This window comes from Erinaceus europaeus, chromosome 6 (assembly GCF_950295315.1).
Source record: "Erinaceus europaeus chromosome 6, mEriEur2.1, whole genome shotgun sequence".
NCBI lineage: Eukaryota > Metazoa > Chordata > Mammalia > Eulipotyphla > Erinaceidae > Erinaceus > Erinaceus europaeus.
The window spans coordinates 56,658,370-56,681,902 of NC_080167.1; the positions used below are offsets into that span (position 1 = coordinate 56,658,370).

Below are 23,533 nucleotides of genomic sequence, written 5' to 3' on the forward strand. Positions count from 1 at the left end.
ATTGTTGTTTTAAACATTTGAAAATACTGGTCATGTGCTGGTAAGTCATCAACAGTGAGCAGATGTCTTTCAGACATCTGCCAGTTTTGCCCCAATGGATCATTACCAACTAAGAAATCACTCAAGCGAATTAAATAAATAGCTCACTGATTTTAAGTACTTGATATTTTCAACATATTTTTTTTCTTGAACCTGTTTCCTTTTTGTTATTCCAAGTCTTCAAATAAATACAAGTCTTCTATATTTGTACTACATCAGGAAATTTGCCTGATAAGGACTTTGAAAGAATTGGAGGTTTTTTTCTTTCTTTCTTTTTTTAATTTTTAAAAAATATTTATTTATTTTCTTTTGTTGCCCTTGTTGTTTTATTGTTGTAGTGATTGATGTTGTTGTTGGATAGGACAGAGAGAAATGGGAGGGGGGAGACTGACACCTGCAGACCTGCTTCGTTGCTTGTGAAGCGACTCCCCTGCAGGTGGGGAGCCGGGGGCTCGAACCAGGATCCTTACAAGTGGCTTTGCGTCATGTGTGCTTAACCCGCTGCCCAACCCCCTTTTTCCTTCTTTTTAAGGTTTGTGTATTGATCATTGAGAGAGGAAGAAACAAGCAGATCATCACTCTAGGACACGCAGTGCCAGGTAGCAACACAAGGCCTCATGCTAGCAAGTCCAGCTCCTTGTCTACTGCATCACTTCCCAGGGCACAAGAATGAGTTTTATTAAGGAGGTTCCAGGGGAAACTGCTTTCTCTCAGCTCTATGGTCATTTCTCATTTTTCTGAAATTCAAAGCACTGACTTGATTTCTATTTATGTCTTTGCTATTGTATATTGTCAGGTAAACAGATACATTTGATGGGTGTACTCTTAGTTACATGGAAAAAATGAGGGACCAGTTATTTAGATTAGCATCAGTATTTTCAAAGCACATTCCCCATGTGGAATAATATAATGACTTTACACCCTATGGCATGGAAAAATAAAAAATCTGCATTGCATAGTAAATAATGTCCACATCCTGTTCTGGGTTAAGTGCAAATTCTCTCTAGTGCTAATTAAAATTATGTAGCAGAGATTCTAAATCACTCAGTAAACATGACCTTTACCTCTTCATCTTACTAATGTCCTGAGTTGAAATATTTGTTTTTGTCTTAAATGCCCTGTCATAATTCTTCCAATTTAGACTACATTTGAGTGGTAAATTAATTGTGGGTATTGTATATCTCTTATCCATTGTATTAACCAGATGATTAAAAGATAATTGAAATATATTGTCATCGAATATATACTGTGCTATTATCTTCTTTCATGACAATGCTACTATTCCCAGAGTAACTTATGCCGACCTCAGACTCAGACATACCAATTTTGAACCTCTCATAGTTTATGAAACAACGAGGTTGCTGAGTTTATTTAAATTGTGGAATTCGTTAATACATAATTTTAGGCCTTTAATGTATATCACACTGAAAATGTAAAATATTTTCTCTAGATTTCATGTGAGTTAAAATAATAACTCAAATATCTAAGTCGCTTTGAAATTCTATGTCAATTCAGGTTTCCTTCCTCCCTTCCTTCTTTCTTTCTTTCTTTCTTTCTTTCTTTCTTTCTTTCTTTTTTTTTTTCTTGCCTCCAGGGTTATTGATGGGTCACGGTGCCTGCACTACTAATCCACTGCTCCTGGCAGGTATCTTTTTTCCATTGCTGTTTTGGTTGTTGTTGCTGTTATTGTTGGTGCTGTCGTTGTTGGATAGGACAGAGAGAAATCGAGAGAGGAGGGCAAGACAGAGAGGTGGAGAATAAGATAAGACACCTGAAGACCTGCTTCACTTGTGAAGCGACCCCCCTGCAGGTGGGGAAGGGAGGGGGCACAAACTAGGATCCTTGAGCCACTTCTTGTACTTCACACTATGTGCACTTAATTCTATGCACTACCACCCAGCCCCCAATTCAGATTTCTAAACCCCATTAGATGAGGCAAATTCATCTTCAGCTATTGTACCAGCATTTTAAAACACAAACTCTGCCTTGGGTTCTTTGTCAAGCCCAAGAAAGTACAGCAAAGGCTTTTGCTTCCAAGTGTCAGAAGGACAGACAGACATAAATAGCTCTTCCATGAAGTAGTATGAATTTAGTAATGGAATGGAAGGTTTTCTAGATGATACCAAATAGAGACTATCTAACCCAGGGCTTAGATGACAAAGAAAATGGCAAGTCAGCAGGAGGAAGGAAAGTTGTTTTCCTTCAGTTTGGAGTCACCAGCAGTCCACAGAAGCACAAGAGGAAATGTTGAGGCCAGATGCAGGAAGCAGCATGTGTGGACACGTGGCAAAAGCACAAGCACAAGGAACAGCCAGGAAACCTCAATCAAGGGATTGATTTTTTCCCCTTTATTGAGGAGATTAATGGTTTGTAGTCAACAGTAAAATACAGTAGTTGTACATGTGTAGTATTTCTCAGTTTTCCACACAACACTCTAACCCCCCCCCCACCTAGGTCCTCCTCCACCATCATGCTCCAAGACCTACACACCTCCTCCACCCCAGAGTTCTTTATTTCAGTTCAATACACCAAATATAATCCAAGTTCTGTTTTGTGTTTACCTTTCTGTTCTTATATTTCAACTTTTACGATTGGGATCATCCCATATTCATTCTTCTCTTTCTGGCTTTTCTCACTTAACATAATTCCTTCTAGCTCCATCCAACAGGATATGGAGAAGGTGAATTTAACATTTTTAATAGCTGAATAGTATTCCTTTGTGTATGTATACCACAAGTCACTCAGCCACTCATCTGTTGTTGGATACCTTGGTTGCTTCCTGGTTTTGGCTATTACAAATTGTGCTGCTATGAACATAGGTCTACACAGATCTTTTGGGATGGATGTGTTTGGTTCCTTAGGATATATCCCCAGGAGAGAAACTGCAGAACCGTAGGGTAGGTCCATTTCTAGCCTTCTGAGAATTCTCAAGATTGCTCTCCACAGGGGTTGGACCAATTTATGTTCCCAGCAGAAGTACAAGAGTGTTATAGCTATATAATAGTTGTTCATAGAACCCCTGCATGATATTTTAGATTTCTGTGGTGTTGTGATAGCTCCTCCTTCATTTACAATTCTGTTTATTTGAGTACTCCCCTCCCCCTTTTTAAGTGAGTCAGGCCAATGGTTTGTCAATTTTGTTTTTTGAAGAACCAACATTTAGCTTCATTGATCTTTTTTATAAGTTCTCTTATTTTCTATGTTATTTATTTCTGCCATAATTTTAGTTATTTCAGTCCTTCTGGTTGCTTTAGGGTTCCTTTTTTCTTTTTATTCTAACTATATACCTTAAGGTATATAGTTATAGGTTGTTTATTTGAGCTTTTTCTTGTTTCCCAATGTGTGCCTGTATGTCTATGAATTTTCCTCTCAGTTCTGCCTTAGCTGTGTCCCAAATATTTTGATAACTTGTGTCATTTTCAATGGATTCTCAAAACATTTTAACTTCTTCCTTAATTTCCTCTTTGACCCAGTAGTTGTTGATAATTAGTGTACTGTTGAGATTTCATATTTTGGGACTTTTACTAATTTTCTGTTTTTTGTTAAGTGTTTGTTAAGTCTTAATTCCACTGTGGTCTGAGAAGATACTGGGGATGATTTAAATACTCTTGAATTTGTTAACACTGTTTTTATGGCCTAACATATAGTCTACCCTTGAGAATGTCCCATGTGGACTTAAATAGAATGTGTATTCCAGTGTCTTGGAGTGAATGACTCTGAAAATGTCCAATAGTTCTAGTTCATCTATCTCTTCATTTAATTCCCATGTTGTATTTTTATTATTATTATTAATTCTCTGCCTAGATGATCTGTCAAGTTGGGAGAGTGGGATGTTAAAGTCTTCTATTATTACTGTGTTGCTATTGATATATTGTTGAAGCTCTTTCAGTAGATGTTTGATGTATTTCCATGGTCCCTCATTTGGTGCATGCAATTTTAGCTGCACCTGATGATGAAAGTTGATGGGGAAATCCAAACTGGAACCAGAAACGAAAGATCTTTAGGCACTTAACTAAAACAATATAATTGAAAGGATAGTCTATATTATTGATATAGTTTGACACATAGCTGGAGTAGGGTCTGAGAGTTCAGAACTATACTTGGACATGGATTCAAATCTCTAACTTGAGGCAGGAAGGCGACTCAGTGTGACCCTGGGCTCAATCTCTGGCTCCATATGGAGGCCATGAGAAGTATAGCAGAAGCAGTGCTTTGGGATCTCTACCTCTGTCTCCTTTTTATTTCTCCACCCAGGGACCCTTTAATTGCCTACTAAGTGCCTGCTACTTCACATAAGAGCCGTTTATATGTTTGTCCTTCTGACACTTCGAAGTGTAAACTTTCACTGCTCCACATTATAGCACATAAGCCTTTGATTAATTTCCTGGCAGTGCATGACCTTCTTTAATAATGTGGGAAATACATAACAACTAAAATAATTACTAAAATGTGGTGACAGTAATAAAATAATATATTTGTTTTGTGTTTTTGTTTTTCCCCAGAGGGAGAGACTCTTGAGACATGCCCAGAAACTACTGATTTTTTGTGCCAAGATAAGACCTGTATTGCATCCCACCTTGTTTGTGACTATAAACCAGACTGTCTGGATGGATCTGATGAAGCTCAGTGTGGTAAGTGGATTTGTCTGCTGTAATGAGCCAATTCAGCACAGATTTTCACTTGATCAGTAGAGTATCATACTGGTATGGATGACTGAGGAGAAATGATATTTTGATGGACTTGAGTAGACTGAGAATGGCTAAAATGCTTTTTTCAAAATTTTCCTACAAATATCCAAATGAAAACTCTCTCATCCCTTTACTTACTACGACACCAAAAATTAGCAAAACCCTACAAATCTCTAGAAAATCATATTAGAAATATTTCTTATCATGACTTTGTGCAAACTGTAGGATCAGAATTAAGCCTGTCAGGAATTGACTAGCAGCCTATTTTTTTTTTCATGCCTTTCCCCATCCCTTTTACAAAATATTGCTGATTTTATAGATGGTACTGAAAAGTGAGCAGTTTAAATAAATACTGGATTAATGATTGAATCTGTACGGTACATTCACTTACCAAAGAGCACTAGATAAGACACATGTTTAATAAAGATTTAATTCAACTGTCTTTAACTCATGTATAAAACTTAAGTATGTAGCTTTAAGTCATGAGCAAGAATGCCAATCTATCTTCATTTTGTCCTGTGTTTTACTAATGAGCAGCCATATAGAATCTTGATACCATGCAGGTTACTTGTTCCAGGTAGCATTTGCAATATAAATAAACTAACTGCCTTAATAATGGCCTGAGTTTAGGTTTGTTCATAATTTTTTGAGTCTATAGTGCTGGAATAAATCATATGGACAGTTTTACTCTGATCCACATGATTCTCACTGGAATGGCTAGAACTGGAAGATCATTTCCAAGATGGCATTACTGCTCTGTCTTGCTCCACTCAATGTGGCATCTTACCCTCCATTAAAAGCCATTAGGCAAGGGCTTTCCATAATTTTGCTGTCACAGGACAGTCAGACATCATGCATGGAACTGGCTTTTACCAGAATGAATGTTCCAAAAACAAGTAGTGTTCCCAAGAACCTCAGGCAAAACAGCAAGAGTTCTTATGATTTTGTCTCAGAGGTCCAGATGTCATTCCTGGCTATTTCTTTTTTTTTAAACAAATAAATGTTTTTTTTAATTTATTTAAGAAAGGATTAATTAACAAAACCATAGGGTAGGAGGGGTACAACTCCACACAATTCCCACCACCCAATCTCCATATCCCACCCACTCCCCTGATAGCTTTCCCACTCTCTATCCCTCTGGGAGCATGGACCCAGGGTCATTGTGGGTTGCAGAAGGTAGAAGGTCTGGCTTCTGTAATTGCTTCCCCGCTGAACATGGGCGTTAACTAGTGGGTCCATACTCCCAGTCTGCCTCTCTCTTTCCCTAGTAGGGTGGGTCTCTGGGGAAGCTGAGCTCCAGGACACGTTGGTGGGGTCTTCAGTCCAGGGAAGCCTGGCCGGCATCCTGATGGCATCTGGAACCTGGTGACTGAAAAGAGAGTTAACGTACAAAGCCAAACAAATTGTTGAGCAATCATGGACCCAAAGGTTGGAATAGTGGAGAGGAAGTGTTAGGGGGATACTCACTGCAAACTCTAGTGTACTTCTACTTTCAGGTATATATTTTGCAGTAGTTTATGGATACGTGTGAACATATGCTCTCTCTCACAGAAACTGGTGTATATCTAGGTTTTGGGACTTTGTTAGAAAGTGAAGCACCTGAGATGGAATTAGAGTATACTATGAAAGGAAAGGTCTCACCCGAGTAATGAAGCTGAAGGGGTAAATGTTTTTGTTTTCTTTTTATTTGCAAATGATAACTAGGGTAGCTTAGATTCAAAGAAAGCAAGAAAAAAACTCCACATTCTGTGGGGAAGTACCACACACATTTAGGCAGGAAGAGTCATGTAAATCATGTCTCCATTGTAATTTTCTTTCAATATTATTTATATTCCTCAGGATCTTTCAGTCAATGCTTCTGTAGGATAAAAAGTTGTTTCATGTAAAAAAAAATACCTCTTTCACTTTATTCATATCCTAGTATGGTCTAGGAACAACTGTCTAAATTATATCAAAATGCATGAAAAGTTGCCTTAAGCTTCTAAAACTCACTTTCTAACCTGGATATGAGTGTACTTAAGTACATTATTCTTTACTTTTTGAAAAAGTTAATACATTAAATGACCCATTATTTGGAGTATATAAATAATATATTTACTTGTCTATATGTGTAGTATAATCATGTAGTAAAACACACGCATTACTAGGTTTTCAGTTTTTCATATGTGAACATTACCCCTTTTATACCTCACTGAATTTTTCCTTGAAGACTGGTTTATATTACCTTTCCCCACAGCTGTTTGAGCTATTGATGGGAAACACCAAAAGGCAGTTTTGAGTTTCAGATAGTGAAGTCAACAATACTCTCGTATCTGTTAGTGCTACCCACAGCTGTGTTGGGCAACTTCAAATAGTATTAGAATTTATTAAAATAAATGTGTTTTTTTTACTCATGAAATTGTCATTTTCTTTTTTAAACTATTTTCCCTTTTGTTGCCTTTGTTTTTTTATTATTGTTATAGTTGTTATTGATGTCATCTTTGTTAGATAGAACAGAGAGAAATGGAGAGAGGAGGGGAAGACAGAGAGGGGGAGAGAAAGATAGACACCTGCAGACCTGCTTCACTGCCTGTGAAACGAACCCTCTGCAGATGGGGAGCCGGGGTTCGAACCTGGATCCTTATGCCGGTCCTTGGACTTTATGTCACGTGCGTGTAACCTGCTGTGCTACCACCCAACTCCCTGAATTGTCATTTTCTTTAACATTCCTGTAGACTGTTGACATCTGAAAGGTGAAGGACTCAGCATTCATGGATAGGTATACAGGTGTCATTCATTCTACACACTGACTTCTACAAATTGTGTGCTGATGACCTTCTAGGTACATTGGAATGGACTGGATCTCTGCAGTCAAATCATCTGTTTTGAACAATGAAATAAATTATTTTTTTTTCCAGAATGACTTTCAGAGAAATAAAAGGAAAGAAATGTCCTGTGGATTATTAGATTTAAATCTTCATTATTGTTTTGCCCCACACTTTTCCAACACCATTTAGAGTCCTTTGAGAATGAAGTGAAATAATCTCCAGAACATATTTGTTAAGCATTCTATCACTAACAATTCTAACATCTGTTTCAATATTTTTATGTTCTCTGGAAATTCATCAGTAATAGTGGATGTTCTATTTATAATCCCTTTTTTACTTATTGGAAAATAAATACATCTATTCCTCATGACTGAATTTTAACTGTAGCACATGAGTAAAGATAATTTTTTTTTTAGTTCTATCCCATTGCAGAAATGCACAGCTTATAATTAACGAGATCAACTGTTTCTAGAATAAGTAAGTCAGACAATATGTTCGTTTCTTTCATGGAAGGAAATTGGACCTAAAACATTTAGAAAGATCCTTTGTCTTTTAGGCTAGGAAGATGCAGCATGCAGGTATATTTTCACTCCTGTCTCTTTCAACAGACAGCATACCACTCTCTCCCACTGTGCCTAGACTCTTCATAACCCTCCATGCAGCTCTCCAAGGAAACACGTCAGAGGCAGAGAAGCTACTTATATTCTTAGACTATCTATTATGTTGTGACAAATTAAATACATAGGTGTCAGGAATTAAACATGTTATGGGGCCATCTCTTTAAAGAAGGTCAACTGACCATATGGCCAACCTGGTGCTACTGGAGAAATGACTGTTGTTGAAGAGTGTCCTTAATGCTATGAATCTATTTCAGGGACCATGATAAAAATCGCAATTTGGAAAACATTGTCCTAAAGCATTTGCCACGTCTAAAATGCTGATACACATTCATCCCAAAAATCTTTTAAAGCTGGGGCTGGGTGATAGCACACCTGGTTGAGTGCACATGTTTTACAATGTGCAAGGACCCCAGTTTGAGCCCCCAGTCCCCATCTGCAGGGGGAGAGCATTGTGAGTGGTGAAGCAGGGCTACAGGTGTCACTCACTCTCTCTCTCTCTCTCTCTCTCTCTCCCTCTCTCCCTTTCTCTCTCCCCTTTCCATCTTGATTTCTGGCTCTATCTAACAAATAAATAAAGATATTACAAAAAACTTTTTAAAAGGGAGAACAAAATATACTATCATAAAAAAGTAACATGAAAGTAGTCTCTCAGTTTAAAAAAATTAAAGTCTTCAACTCTATTTAGTAATAATATATGAAGTCACTTATGGTGCATATAACGCAGTTCAATACTAACAGCCTGACCACGTGGAAAATCAGTGGTAAACAGGACTTAAGATGAAAGTATGAAATAACTAATGGGTTTTCAAATGACTGGTAGCAATCATAATGGCTATTAAGTGCTAAAAAGCACAAACTCAAAATGATTGGCTAAATGGAAAGAGAAGAGAGATATTTATTAAGATGCATGTAGCAGAAATTTCACCACAACCAATCTAATAACCAGGGAGTCCTTGTTAGTTGTCTACCTATTTCTTAAAAAAAAAAGGGAGTCGGGCAGTAGTGCAGCGGGTTAAGCACACATGGTGCAAAGCTCAAAAACTGGCTTAAGGATTCTGGTTCGAGTCCCCAGCTCCCCACCTGCAGGGGAATCGCTTCACAGGCAGTAAGCAGGTCTGCAGGTGTCTATCTTTCTCTCCCCCCTCTGTCTTCCCCTCCTTTTTCTATTTCTCTCTGTCCTATCCAACAACAATGACATCAATAACAACAATAATAATGACAACAATGAAAAACAAGGACAATAGGGAAAATAAATTAAATAATTTATAAAAAGAACTTAATTCATTTTTCATGCAACACTTTTTGTGACCAGGTATAAATTTCATCTTCTCCAGATTTCATTGTAACCATCAGAGGCCAATAAGCTGTATATGGCAATTTGGAGAAAGCATCTAAGAAAGAAAATATGCCAAAAAAGAATAAAGCCCCTTTCTCCTTTTCTTTGTCCAGCTTAAACAGTTGGGATACTGGGAAATAAGTCAGTTGTCTTTCATTAATGAGTAAGTCTAAGAATGCCAGGATGACCAAAAAGATAGATCAGAAATAAGAGATTCAGAAGAATGTGGTTGATCTGTATGCCAGCCTCAGGGTGACAGATTCTGGACTTTTGTTAATTGATACAAATTAGTTTCTGTTTGTTTAAGCCACTGTTACCTGGATTTGAGTTACTTGGAAGCTACTTTTCTAACCAATATAGAGAAGGGAAATATATTGCCTCAAATAGCAAGAAGTCTGTCAGCAAAGCAGCTTGAGAATTGGCTAGTTATCCTGTCCAGTGTATTGGCATCTTAAATGTTTAAGTCCAGTTGTTGACATGTACATACTGCCTCTCATTTCCTCATAATAGATGGCTGTGAGATACTCCCCCAACTTAAGTCCTTATGTACCATCATACCACAGAGCCACAGAGCCCCTCCATCCCATTTCATATACCCTTTCCCAGAGTCCTTTGCTTTGGTGCAGTACTACACTGATATTGCCAGTGAAAGTATAGAACTGTGTGCACTTACTCCCTCATGCTTTGCCATCTTCAGATAACTGACTCTGTTAACAAGTCAGATCCTTATATGATCTTTTCCTTCCCAAGTCTGATTAATATCTGTGCAACAATATCCTAAGAAAGAACAAATAGGTTTTTCTCCCTTTTGATCCCTTTTGAAGAACAAAGCAAAAATTTCCTGTGCATTTTCTTCAGTAAGTCTCACTGTCTATACTTCTTTTTTTTTTTTAAAGATTTTGTTGATTTATTCATGAGAAATGATAGGAGAGAGAGAAAGAACCAGACATCACTCTGGTACATGTGCTGCAGGGGATCGAATTCAGGACTTCATGCTTGAGAGTCCAAAGCCTTATCCACTGCGCCACCACCTGGACCACGTCACTGTCTATACTTCTAAGAATATTCTTTTTTAATTTTCATTTATAGAAAGGAGACAGTGGGGAGTCGGGCGGTAGCACAGCGGATTAAGCTCAGGTGGTGCTAAACACAAGGACTGGCATAAGGATCCTGGTTCAAGCCCACGGCTCCCCACCTGCAGGGGAGTCACTTCACAAGTGGTGAAGCAGATCTACATATCTTTCTCTCCCCCTCTCTGTCTTCCCTTCCTCTCTCCATTTCTCTCTGTCCTATCCAACAACAACAACATCAATAATAACTACAACAATAAAACAACAAGGGCAACAAAAGGAAAGAAAGAAAGAACAAAGAGAAAAAATCCAAAAAAAAAAAAAAAAAAGGAGACACTGACAAAAACCATAGGATAAGAGAGGGGTACAACTCTACACAATTCCCACCACCAGAACTCTGTATCCCATCCCCTCCCCTGATAGCTTTCCTATTCTTTATCCCTCTGGGAGTATGAACTCAGGATCATTTTGGGGTGCAGAAGGTGGAAGGTCTGGCTTTTATAATTGCTTCCCTGCTGAACATAGGCAGTCCATACTCCCAACCCGCCTCTCTCTTTCCCTAATAGGGTGGGGCTCTGGGGAAGCAGGGCTCCAGGACACATTGGTGGGAAGGGAAGTTCAAGTTCGGTTGGCATCATGGTAGCATCTGGAACCTGGTGGCTGGAAGAAGAGTTAACATATAAGACCAAATTGTTGATTAATCATGAACCTTATGGCTGGAATAGTGTAGATGAAGGTTTGGGAGTCTCCGTTTTGTAGATAGCTAGTAGGCCTATTTTAGTTATATTCCAAAGGGCCCATGACTATACTAGTTTGTTTGTTTTTTCCCTGAGCCTGACATCTGATATGAATGTGGATCCAGGTTATTGTCTGGGGAGATGATGTCATGGCTGGACAAAGGGCTAGAAAGCTGCATCAGGGAAAGAGAGCAGCTCCCACATATGGGAAAGTTTGTAGATATTGTTGACTGTAAACCCCATTGATTTGATCTGGTCTGGGGTCCATATTCAGCTTAGGAGCCTATGTGACCTCTGAATCCTCTGCCAACATCTGAGCTTACATTCTGTGGTCATGAGTAGGAATGCTCTTAAACTAATCAAGATAAGGAAAGAGAGCATCCATCTCATTGCAATTGCTAAGACAAACCGCTCACCATCTCTGGAGGCATGGAGGGTCTGTTTTCCCTCTGAAACAAAATATCAAAGTGAAGGGAGGTGAGTACCTGGATAAAAATGCAATTCTGTTCTGAGCAAGAGACAAAGAAGGAATCACTGATCATTGAACAACTCAGCTGCAAGAAAAAGTATTCATAAAAGAGAGAAAATTAGCCTTCAACTGGCATTACAAACATTTTAAAAAGATAAAGAGAGACCCATAAATAAGTATACAAAATGAATGAAATACCATGTGGATGAATGAAGAAAATGTACATAATTGAAAATGTTTCTAGTTTATGGATAAAATGCACTCATGCATGAAAAGTATTATTATTTTATGGAAATACTCCCGAGGACCCAGACAATTCTCTAAACATCTTAGAATTTTATTTGCTATATGTTTGGCACCTAATTTTTCCACTTTATTGGGATTAATGGTTTACAGTACAGGGTGAGAACGTTTGGTATCTTTTTATCAGCAGGTTCTTGTACCGAAGCTTTAATCTGCTAGTATTAGTTTTATGTTCAGAAAATTTGTTACTGACAAATCATCTGGAGAAAGAAAGAAATGTTAAAAACAGCAAACTTCAGCTTCCTTAAAAGAAGAGAAACTCAGTGGCAATATAAAATGATGCATGCTGATTCAATCTCCCAATAATTCATCCTGTCTTTACCACAAGTCAGCTTTTCCAGTAGATGCTTAGAAATAATAATTCTTGTGCAAAAAGAAAGAAAAAAAAGAAAGAAAGAAAGAACTAAAGATAAACTAAAGCTGCTGTCAGGGTGTTGTGATGGAACATTTCATAGATAACTAGCCAGAAGATACTTGGTTGTTACCTTAAAATTTTCCTCATCTTAAATAGGATAATTTTAAATTAGTCGATAATCAATACCTTTAGATGGGAGTTGCTTTCACTATTTAAAGACTCACTCTGAAATGATGTGTGTTGGTGATTGAAATGGTCCGCCAAGTTATATCCCATATAGATATCTTGTACAGTTTACTGCTTCTACAAAGTATTCCTTTTACTTTTTAATGCCTGTATTTTGTTTTTTTTAATTTGTTTTAAAAAGGAGACATTGACAAAACCATAGGGTAAGAGGGGTACAACTCCACACAATTCCCACTTCCACATCTCCATATCCCATCCCATCCCCTGCTATTCTTTATCCCTCTGAGAGGACCCAAGGTCACTGTGGGATGCAGAAGGTGGAAGGTCTGACTTCTGTAATTGCTTCCCCACTGAACATCGGCGTTGACTGGTCGGTCCATACTCCCAACTTGCCTCCCTCTTTCCCTAATCGGGTGGGGCTCTGGGGAAGCAGAGCTCCAGGACACATTAGTGGGGTTGTCTGTCCAGGGAATTATGGTTGGCATCATTCTAGCATCTGGAACCTGGTGGCTGAAAAGAGAGTTAACATACAAAGTCAAACAAATTGTTGCCCAATCATGGACCTAACGGCTGGAATAGTGCAGATGAAGAGTTGGGGAGTCCTCCATTTTGTACATAGCTAGTGTGCATATTTTAGTTATATTTCAAAAAGCCTATAGCTATCCTAGTTTTTCTTTTTTCTTTTTTTTTTCTCTGAGCCTGAAATATGATATGCAGTTGGATCCAAGTTATTGTCTGGGGAGGTGATATCATGGCTGAAAAAGGGACAAAAAGCTGGATCAGGGAAGAGAGTAGCTCCCTAATATGGGGAAAGGGGGTAAATATTGTTGACTGTGAACCCCATCAGTTTGATTTGGTCTGGGGCTCATATTCAGATTAGAAGCCTGTGTGACATCTGCATCCCTGTAGAGCTGAGCTCACATCCTGTCTGATGTATGGTATATGAAGATCTTCTCCCATTTTGTGAGGGGATCTCTTTGTGTGATAGTTTCTTTAGCTGTGCTGAAGCTTTTCATTTTGATATAGTCCCACTGATTTGGTTCTGCTGTAGTCTTCTTTGCAATTATGTTTGTATCATCAAAGATGTCCTTGAGGTTTATGTGGGAAAGTGTTCCTTCAATGTTTTCCTCTAAGTATTTGATAGTTTCTGGACTAACATCCATGTCCTTGATCCATTTGGAGTTGATTTTTATTTCTGGTGAGATAAAGTGGTTCAGTTTCATTCTTCTGCATGTTTCAACCCAGTTTTCCCAGCACCATTTATTGAAGAGAGCCTCCCTCCTCCATTTAATACTTTGAGCCTCCTTATCAAAAATTAGATGTCCATAGGTATGGGGTTTTAGTTCTGGGCTTTCAATTCTGTTCCACTGGTCTGTGTTCCTATTTTTGTTCCAGTCCCAGGCTGTTTTGATGATGATGGCCTTATACTGTAGTTTGAGATCTGGGAGTGTGATGCCTCCATTCCTGTTTCTTTTCCTCAAGATTGTTTTGGCAATTCTGGGTGTTTTCTGGTTCCAGATAAATGATTATAGTGGTTGTTCTATTCTCTTAAAGAAGCTTGGTGGAACTTTGATGGGTATTGCATTAAATTTGTATATGTCTCCGGGGAGAATATTCATTTTGATGATATTTATTCTTCCAATCCATGAGCATGGGATGTCTTTCCATTTCTTGTATCAGTTTCTGTTTCTTTGAATAGTGACTCATAGTTTTCAGTATACAAGTCTTTCATTTCTTTGGTCAGCTTTACTCCTAGGTATTTTATTGATTTTGCTGCAACAGTGAATGGGAGTGATTTCTGGATGTCTTCTTCCTCAGATTTAGTGTTTGCATAAAGAAATGCCACTGATTTTTGTACATTGATTTTGTAGCCTGACATATTGCTATATTGCCTAATAACTTCCAGTAGATTCTTTAGGTTTTTCTGTGTATACTGCCATATCATCTGCAAATAGTGAGAGCTTGACTTCTTCCCTTCCAATCTGTATACCTTTGATTTCTCTCTCTTGCCTGATTGCTATGGCAAGAACTTCCAATACTATGTTGAAGAGTAATGATGATAGTGGGCAGCCCTGTCTAGTCCCAAATCTGAGGGGGAATGCTTTCAGCATCTGTCCATTGAGTATGATGTTGGCTGTAGGTTTGCTATATATGGATTCCACTATGTTGAGGAATTTCCTGTCCATTTCCATTTTTGTAGTGTTTTGAGTATGAATGGGTGTTGGATTTTGTCAAAGGCTTTCTCTGCATCTATTGAGATAATCATGTGGTATTTGGTTTTGCTTTTACTGATGTGGTGAATGACATTGGTTGACTTACGTATGTTGAACCAGCCTTGCATTCCTGGGACAAATCCCACTTGGTCATGATGAACAATCTTTTTGATATACTGCTGTAACCGTTTGGGCAGGATCTTGTTTAATATTTTGGCATCTATGTTAATCAGAGATATTGGTCTGTAGTTTTACTTTTTTGTTGTGTCCCTATCTGCTTTTGGTATCAGGGTGATATTGGCTTCATAGAAGGTGGAAGGGAGTGTTCCTGTTTCTTCGATCTTGTGGAAGAGCTTTATAAGTATAGGTATCAGCTGTTTCCTGAAATTTTTGTAGAATTCGTTTGTGAAGCCATCTGGTCCAGGAATTTTGTTGTTGGGAAGATTCTTAGTAAGTGTTTCAATTTCTTTGTCTGTGATTGGTGCATGTAGGTTTTGTAGTTCTTCTTGTTTCAGTTTTGGAAGGGTATATGTTTCCAGGAATTCTTCTATTTCTTCCAGATTATCTAGCTTGGTGACGTATAGTCCTCTAGAAATCTCGCATTATTTTCTGGATCTCTGTGGTGTCAGTTGTGATATCTCCTCTATCATTTACAATTCTATTTATTTGGGTCTTCTCCTTTTTTTTTTTAATGAGTTTGGCTAGGGGTTTGTCAATCTTGTTTAATTTTTCAAAGAACCAACATTGATCTTTCATATGTTTCTCTTATTTTTGATATTGTTTATTTCTGCTCTAATTTTAGTGATTTCTGTCCTTCTGGTTGCTTTAGAGTCCCTTTGTTCTTCTTCCTCTAAGCCCTTAAGGTGTGCAGTAAGGTCGTTTATTTGAGCTTTTTCTTGTTCTCTAATATGTGATTGTATGGCTGAGTTTCCCTCTCAATACTGCTTTAGCTGTGTCCCAAATATTTTGATAACTTGTGTCTTCGTTTTCATTTGCTTCCAGAAATATTTGAATTTCTTACTTGAGTGCCTCTCTGACCCAGCAGTTCTTAAGCAGTACGTTGTTGTGTTTCCAAATTCTGTGACTTTTAATAATTTTCTGTTTGTTTTTGAATGTAAGCTTTACTCCTCTGTGGTCTGAGAAGATACTTGGGATGGTCCATCCAAGATCGGTTGAAAATGGTGAAGTCACCATTTTTTACAGCTGAGTAGTATTCCACTGTGTATATATACCATAACTTGCTCAGACACTCATCTGTTGTTGGACACCTGGGTTGCTTCCAGGTTTTGGCTATTACAAATTGTGTTTCCAAGAATATATGTGTACACAGATCTTTTTGGATGGATGTGTTGGGTTCCTTAGGATATATCCCCAGGAGAGGAATTGCAGGGTCATAGGGTAGGTCCATTTCTAGCCTTGTGAGAGTTCTCCATACTGTTCTCCACAGAAGTTAGACCAATTGACATTCCCACCAGCAGTGCAGGAGGGTTCCTTTGACCCCACACCCTCTCCAGCATTTGCTGCTGTTCCCTTTTCTGATGTATGACATTCTCACAGGAGTGAAGTGATATCTCATTGTTGTGTTTATTTGCATTTCTCTGACAATCAGAGACTTGGAGCATTTTTTCATGTGTTTCTCGGCCTTTTGGATCTCTTCTGTGGTGAATATTCTGTCCAAGTCCTCCCCCCCGTTTTTGGATGGGGTTATTTGTTGTCTTGTTGTTGAGTTTGGCAAGCTCTTTATGTATGTTGGTTATTAAACTCTTATCTGATGTATGGTATGTAAAGATCTCCCATTCTGTGAGGGGTCTCTTGGTTTGAGTAGTGGTTTCTTTTGCTGTACAGAAGCTTTTTAATTTGATGTAGTCCCATAGGTTTATACTTGCCTTAGTCTTCTTTGTAATTGGATTGATTTCATTGAAGATGTCTTTAAAATTTATGCGGAAAAGAGTTATGCCAATATTTTCCTTTAAGTATCTGATAGTGTGTGGTCTAACATCCAAGTCCTTGATCCACTTGGAATTTACTTTTGTTTTTGGTGAAATACAGTGATTCAGTTTCGTTCTTCTGCATGTTTCAACCCGCTGTTTCCAACACCATTTGTTGGAGAGACTCTGCTTTCCCCATTTAATAGTCTGGGCACCTTGTCAAAGATTAGATGTCCATAGGTGTGGGCCCTCACTTCTGGGTTCTCAATTCTATTCCACTGGTCAGTGTGTCTATTCATGTTCCAGTACCAAGCAATTTTGATGACAATGGCCCTATAATACAGTTTGAAATCTGGGAATGTGATGCCTCCGGTTCTGTTCTTTTTTCTTGAGATTGTTTTGGCAATTCTAGGTCTTTTCTGGTTCCAGATAAACATTTGTAGCATTTCTTCTATTCTCCTAAAAAATGTGCTTGAAAAACATGAAAAATTCATGTTAAGTGAAATAAGTCAGAAACAGAAGGATGAATATAGGATGATCTAACTCTCAGGCTGAAGTTGAAAAACAAGATCAGAAAAGAAAACACAAGTAGAACCTGAAATGGATTTGACATATCGCACCAAAGTAAAAGACTTTGGGGTGGGTGGGTGGGGAGAATACAGGTCCATGAAGGATGATAGAGGACCTAGTGGGGGTTGTATTGTTATATGGGAAACTGGGGAATGTTATGCATGTGCAAACTATTGTATTTACTGTTGAATATAAAACATTAATTCCCCAATAAAGAAATTTTAAAAAAAGATACTTGGGATGATTTCAATGCTCTTGAATTTGTTGATACTGTCTATTTGGCCTAACATGTGGTCTATCCTTGAGTATATGCTGTGTGGATTTTAAAATAATGTGTATTCCAGTTTTTTGTGATCAAGAACTCAGAAAGTTACAGAAAGTCTAGTCTGTCCATCTCTTCATTTAATTCTCTTGTTTCTTCATTTAATTCTCTTGTTGATTCTCTGCTCTGTTGATCTAAGTGTGAGAGTAGGGTGCTAAAGTCTCCCACTATTATTGTATTACTATTGATGTATTTTTGTAGTTCTTTCAGTAGGTGTTTGATGTATTTAGATGGTCCCTCATTGGGTGCATAGCTGTTAATAATTGTTAAGTCTTCTTGACTGATTTATCCTCTAATAATTATGTAATGGCCTTGCCTATCTTTTATTACTTTATTTAATTTAAAGTCTGTGGTGTCAGACATGAGAATGGCTGTTTGGCTGTTCCTGCCTTTTTTTTTTTCTTTGTGGTCCATTAACCTGTATGATAGTTTTCCATCCTTTCACTTTACGTCTCTGTTTGTCTTATTGGGTCAGGTGGGATTCTTGCAAGCAGCATATGGTTGGGTTGTGTTTTCTGATCCATCCTCCCATTCCGTGCCTTTTAATGGGTGAATTCAATCCATTGACATTTATTGATATTATGGATTGAATGTATTGTAGTGCCTGTATTCAACAATTCTTTATTTGCTCTGATATATGGCAAGTATTATAGTGGTGTTCTTGTTTATAAGAGGTCTTTTAGTACCTCTTTCAGATTGCCTGTACTTATAATGGTATGTGATATTCAGATACCTAAGTAGACAGAGAGATTGAATTAAACATCCTGCCCCACTAAAGCTCTGGATTTATTTTACCCAAATTATTGAAATTATCATAATGTTATGTCACAGCACTTATGTGTAGAAATTAATTTATCTGTTACATCTGTATATGATTAATTAATCTATTACTCCTTAATGGATAAGTTCAATGTTACATAGTGAGTAAATAGCAATATCCATGTACTGCTTTTGATTAGGCCTTTTTCTTTAAAAAGTTAAAGCATTTTAGCACTGAATACTTATATAAGCTTTTGTTCCTTAAATGAAGAAAGTTCTGGTCGGAACAGAACCTAGAGAGGGTGTGAGGATTGAGAAAATAAAGACAGTGAAATAGGATCGGGAGGGCTCCAGCCCAATGACTGAAAGCCAAATTAATTTTCCTTACAGTCTTTTATACTTACAGCATGCATCTTGTAACTTTGTAAATTTCTCAAGACATAAGCAAGGTATAGTAGGTGTGAAAGTACATGCAGTTATGGGCGTGAAAGCACATGCAGATAACTATTTTTTCCCAGGGAGTTTGTTTGCAAAGTCTTTATCATTTTCCCAGAGGGTCTGCAGTATTTATCATTTTCTCAGCTTTCTCTAATCATCCTAAGAGAAAGCCCAGGGGCTCGCAGAAAGCCTACTTTGTAAAACTTTTGCTCACAGGCCCAGAGGCTTTGCCTTTCAAGGACCTGCTGCTACCAACAGAAAGTAATGTGACTGTAAATGTGCACACGGTACTAAGCGCAGGGACCCTCACTAGGGTCCAGGTTCAAGCCTCTGACTCCCCACCTGCAGGGGGGACAATTCACAAACATTGAAGCAGGGCTGAGAGGTGCCTCTTTCTCTCTTATCTCCCCCACCTCTCTCAATTTCTCTTTGTCCTATCCAATAAAAATAAGAAAAATGGCCACTAGCAGCAGTGATTCATACTGCCAACATCAAGCCCTAGCCAGTAACCCTGGAGGCAAAAAAAAAAAATGTGGTATAACATTGAGAGTTTTATAGATTCCAGAACATTCTTTTAGTTTGTTTGTGTGTGTGTTTGTTCCTTAGGCCAGTATACAAGCACAACAGGAAGCTGCAGTTTTGAAGCAGCTTCTGGAAACTGGACCACAGCCTGTGGCCTTATTCAAGACGCTCAGGAAGACTCCAGCTGGGCCATAGGCAGCAGCACTGAAGCACAGACTCCAGACTCTGATCATACACCAGGTAAACCTAGCAGATACACCCAGTCTAAGTAACCCACTTTGCTGAAAATCCACTTTAACTCTTTGAATGAATGTCAGAGTACAAACACAAATGTTTCTATCTCTGTGGGAATAAACCCTGTTGGGCTCTATGAATAGAGTGTTAGTCTCTTCCCTTTTAGTCCTAGCTTTGTAGAATATATTGAAAGCTGCTATTGCTGTAAGAAAGCCTGTGACTTGTATTTGAAAAGACTCAGATTTTATGTAATCTACCATAAAGATGTCCTTAAAGTCCCCAAATGGGTCCAGGACAGGTAGACGGCATTCAGGTAAGTGCATACAGAAGGTAGAGGTGTGCAATTAGAAATGGAAAAGTTCTTTTGCTGCCACAATGCACATTTTCCCTTGAGGTGCTGGGGTAGAGATGTACTCATAAAAGGAGAGTGGCGACAACAGGAGTATCAACTAAGTCTTGACAGGTTTTGCCTCCTGCACTGCAGTTTGAAATTAATGCATCTTTAATGGATTTATAGTTAATAGAGGCAGAGTAGAAATCATCTTTTTTTTTTTACTTTTATCCTGAAGTATTGAGGACTCAGCACTTTTCTTTTAAATTAAAAAAACAAACAAACATATAAAAACTTTTTTCCAGGCCTAATTTTTATAAGGATCAAACTGCTGTAACTTTTCATTAGGTAATAAAAATAACTAAGGTATTCGTGAAGGATGATTGTAAGTATGAACTTGGAGGATGTTTGGGTGAAGTTAGTATTTACATAGGTGAACTTTGAGTAGTAGGGTTTTCATAATGTGTGTGGGCCTTAATCAATCAACAGGACTGTGTAGAGTCAAAGAAGCTTCGCCCCTATAAGCCCAAGTCTCATTCCCCCAACAGAATGCCTTTGAAATTCAGCTTCACTCTGCTATTCTGGATCTGTAGCTGGCTAGCCCTGCACTTCAGATTTGCTCTTGCTAATCTCCATGATCACATGAACCATTTGTTGATTAAAAAAAAAAAAGTCTGTCTTCCTGTATATACAACCTATTGGTTTTGTTGCACTAGAGAGCCCAACTAGTATGACGTCCCTCAAAACAATTTTAGCTGAGACATAATGGAAAAGAATAATATTATATAGAATTATAAACACTTCATTGGAAAATTATGTGTGGTTGACTTAACTACTCTATAACCAGTGAAAAGATAATAGTGAATGTATTGTTTACATATTCTAAGCAGATTGCATATGTCATAAAATGCATCGACAGCATGGGTGTTCATTCTTGTTTTAAAAGATCTTCCCTAATTTATATTAAGATTGAATATGCCTGTCCCTTTGACCTGTTGAGTTGTAGTTCTTTGGCCCAAATTTTACTTTCCTTAGGAAATGAAGTTAGTATATATGACTATAGGCTAATAGGACAGACAGAATCAAGACACTGAGGTCAGTAATTAATATGCTATTAATATAGCAAAGGTTAATTTATGGAAAATAAGTTGTGCTTCCTAATGTGGTGCTAGCATATCTGGTTTACCACCTAGAAGAAAATGAAATTAAAATCTAGGCTTTTCCTATACAAATATATAGTGAATCAAAGCGTTAAATTATATATAAAAACAATAAAATACAGGAGCAGTGGTACACTGGGTTAAGCACACATAATATGAAGTGCAAAGGCCTACAGAAGGGTCCTGGTTCAAGCCCCCAGTTTCCCACCTGCAGGGTGTCGCTTCACAAGTGGTGAAGCAGGTCTGCAGGTGTCTTTCTCTTTCTCTCTCCCTCTCTGTCTTCCCCTCCCTTCTCGGTGTCTCTCTGTCTTATCCAATAAAAAAAATGGGGAAATTGCCCTTCAGGAGCAGTGGATTCATAGCGCTGTCACCAAGCTCCAGTGATAACCCTGGAGGCAGAAAAAAAAATTAAAGACAAGACCCGATTTCCAATAGTCCTGAAGCTACAAAAGAAAAAGATATATGTGTTTAGTTACATAAAATTTAAATTATGGTCTAAAAACCCTTATACAAGATCAACAGGCAACTAAAAATATTTTTAAAAAATATTTTTTATATTAAAAAATATTTTAAGGTTAAAAAATATTTTTCTCTTTAGATTCCAAATACCATGTAGATTATACAGGTAGCTATTAGAAACTTACTAAAAATGACAACTTTAACAACCAGATTTTGCAACCAATTCACAAATGATTAAAGCAAAATAATGTTTTAACATACCAGATAACATTCAGGTTGAAAAATTATTGGAGAAATACAAATTAGAAAAAGTAGAACTCTGGGAGGCCTGGGCAGTAGCATACCAGGTTGAGTGCACATGGAGTGCAAGGACCAGCCTTAGTAAGGATTTAGGTTTGAGCTCCAGCTCCTCACCTGCAGGGGAGTTGCTTCACAAGTGAAGTAGGTCTGCAGTTGTCTATCTTTCTTTCCCCTTCTCTGTCTTCCCTTCCTCTCTCAATTTCTCTCTGTCCTTTCCAACAACAAAATAGAAAAAAAAATGGCCTCCAGGAGCAGTGGATTCCTAGTTCAGGAATTCCTAGCACTGAGCCCCAGCAATAACCCTAGATGCAACAAGAAAGAAAAAAAAAAAAGTAAACTCTGAGAAAAGACTTTCAAAAGTTATCTATAGGGGATCAGACAGTAGTGCTCTGGGTTAAGCACAAATAGTACAAAGCTCAAGGACCCTCACCAGGATCCTGGTTCAAGCCAGCAGGGAGATGCTTCCAAGTATCTCTCTTTCTCAACCCCTCTCTCTGTCTTCCCCACCCCTCTCAATTTCTCTCTGTCCAATACAACACAGTTGCAACAACAATGGAAAAAATATGACTGCCAGGAGCAGTGGATTCATAGTGCAGGCACCAAACCCCAGGGATAGCCGTGGAGGCAAATGTATATAGAATGAAAGTGAGAGACAGACAGATGAATGATAGTCATATATGTTTATAGAAGGTTTCCATTTTGCAAAGCATTCTGGCCATATAAAACTAGAAATCCCAGCATATAACAACATATGTAACAGGATATTTACTTCAGTGTTATTTATGGTTGAATAAATGAGGAAAGAATGAATGCCTGTCATTCCTTTATTGGTTCCTTTGTGTATTCATTTATTGAATGACAACCACTATTCTAGGTCTTAGAGCTATGCTAATGAATAAAACAGTCAGAAGTCACTCAAGTGGAATTCTAGTTTTTGAAGGAGGGAAAAGATAATGCCAAGCACTATAAATAAATTATGTTAGAAGTTGAATAGACTAGGATAAGTAGGTCTGAGAAGGTCAAGATTGAGTATGTGGGTGCTGTTTAGGGAGGATTGATATTTAAAATGCTGAGCATGAGACTGGGGAGACTGTACAATGAGAACAGCCACATTTGCATACCTAAGGCCCCAGTGGTCCTGGATTCAGTCCTGGCACCACCATATGCTAGAGCTTAGCAGGGCTCTGGTCTCTCTCACGAATGAATGAATAAATAAAATTGCAAAATATAAAGGACTGAGCAAAAAGAGCCTGCACTGAGAAAACATGATTTGGAAAAGAATTTGAGAGAGTAAACCATGTGGGATGCTATATCAGAAGGACAGCTGGGGCCAGCAGCATAGTTCACTTGGATAGCATACCACTTTGCCCCATAGTGACAAGGTGTGAGCATGGTCCCCTTAAACTGGAGGAGGCTTCAGTACTTCCCCAACCCTCTCCCAGCCTCCACCCTTGCTATAGGTGTTCTCTCTCTCTCCCCTTCTCTCTCTCTGTCTCTCTGTCTCTCTATGCCTCCTGGTAACTAATGTACTTGGTGGTGGTGGGGATCTTACCTTGGATACAGTGATATTTTGGAGATAAATTAGTTGTGGTAGGGCCTGTCCTATGCACTATAGGCTGTTTGGCAGTGTCCTGGTCTCCTAGCTGTATTTCTGCCCCTGCTCTTGAAAACTGAAAATGATTAGAAA

The 23,533-nt window shown here is 38.2% G+C and overlaps 1 protein-coding gene across 1 annotated transcript in view; it reads left to right on the forward strand.

The window, feature by feature from the left end:
- MALRD1 (MAM and LDL receptor class A domain containing 1) overlaps positions 1 to 23,533 on the forward strand; it is a 580,642-nt gene that overhangs the window by 378,072 nt on the left and 179,037 nt on the right. Inside the window, exons 30-31 of the mRNA XM_060192257.1 lie at positions 4,542 to 4,670; positions 19,447 to 19,602. Coding sequence (XP_060048240.1) covers positions 4,542 to 4,670; positions 19,447 to 19,602 — 285 coding nt within the window. The remainder of the gene's footprint in view (positions 1 to 4,541; positions 4,671 to 19,446; positions 19,603 to 23,533) is intronic.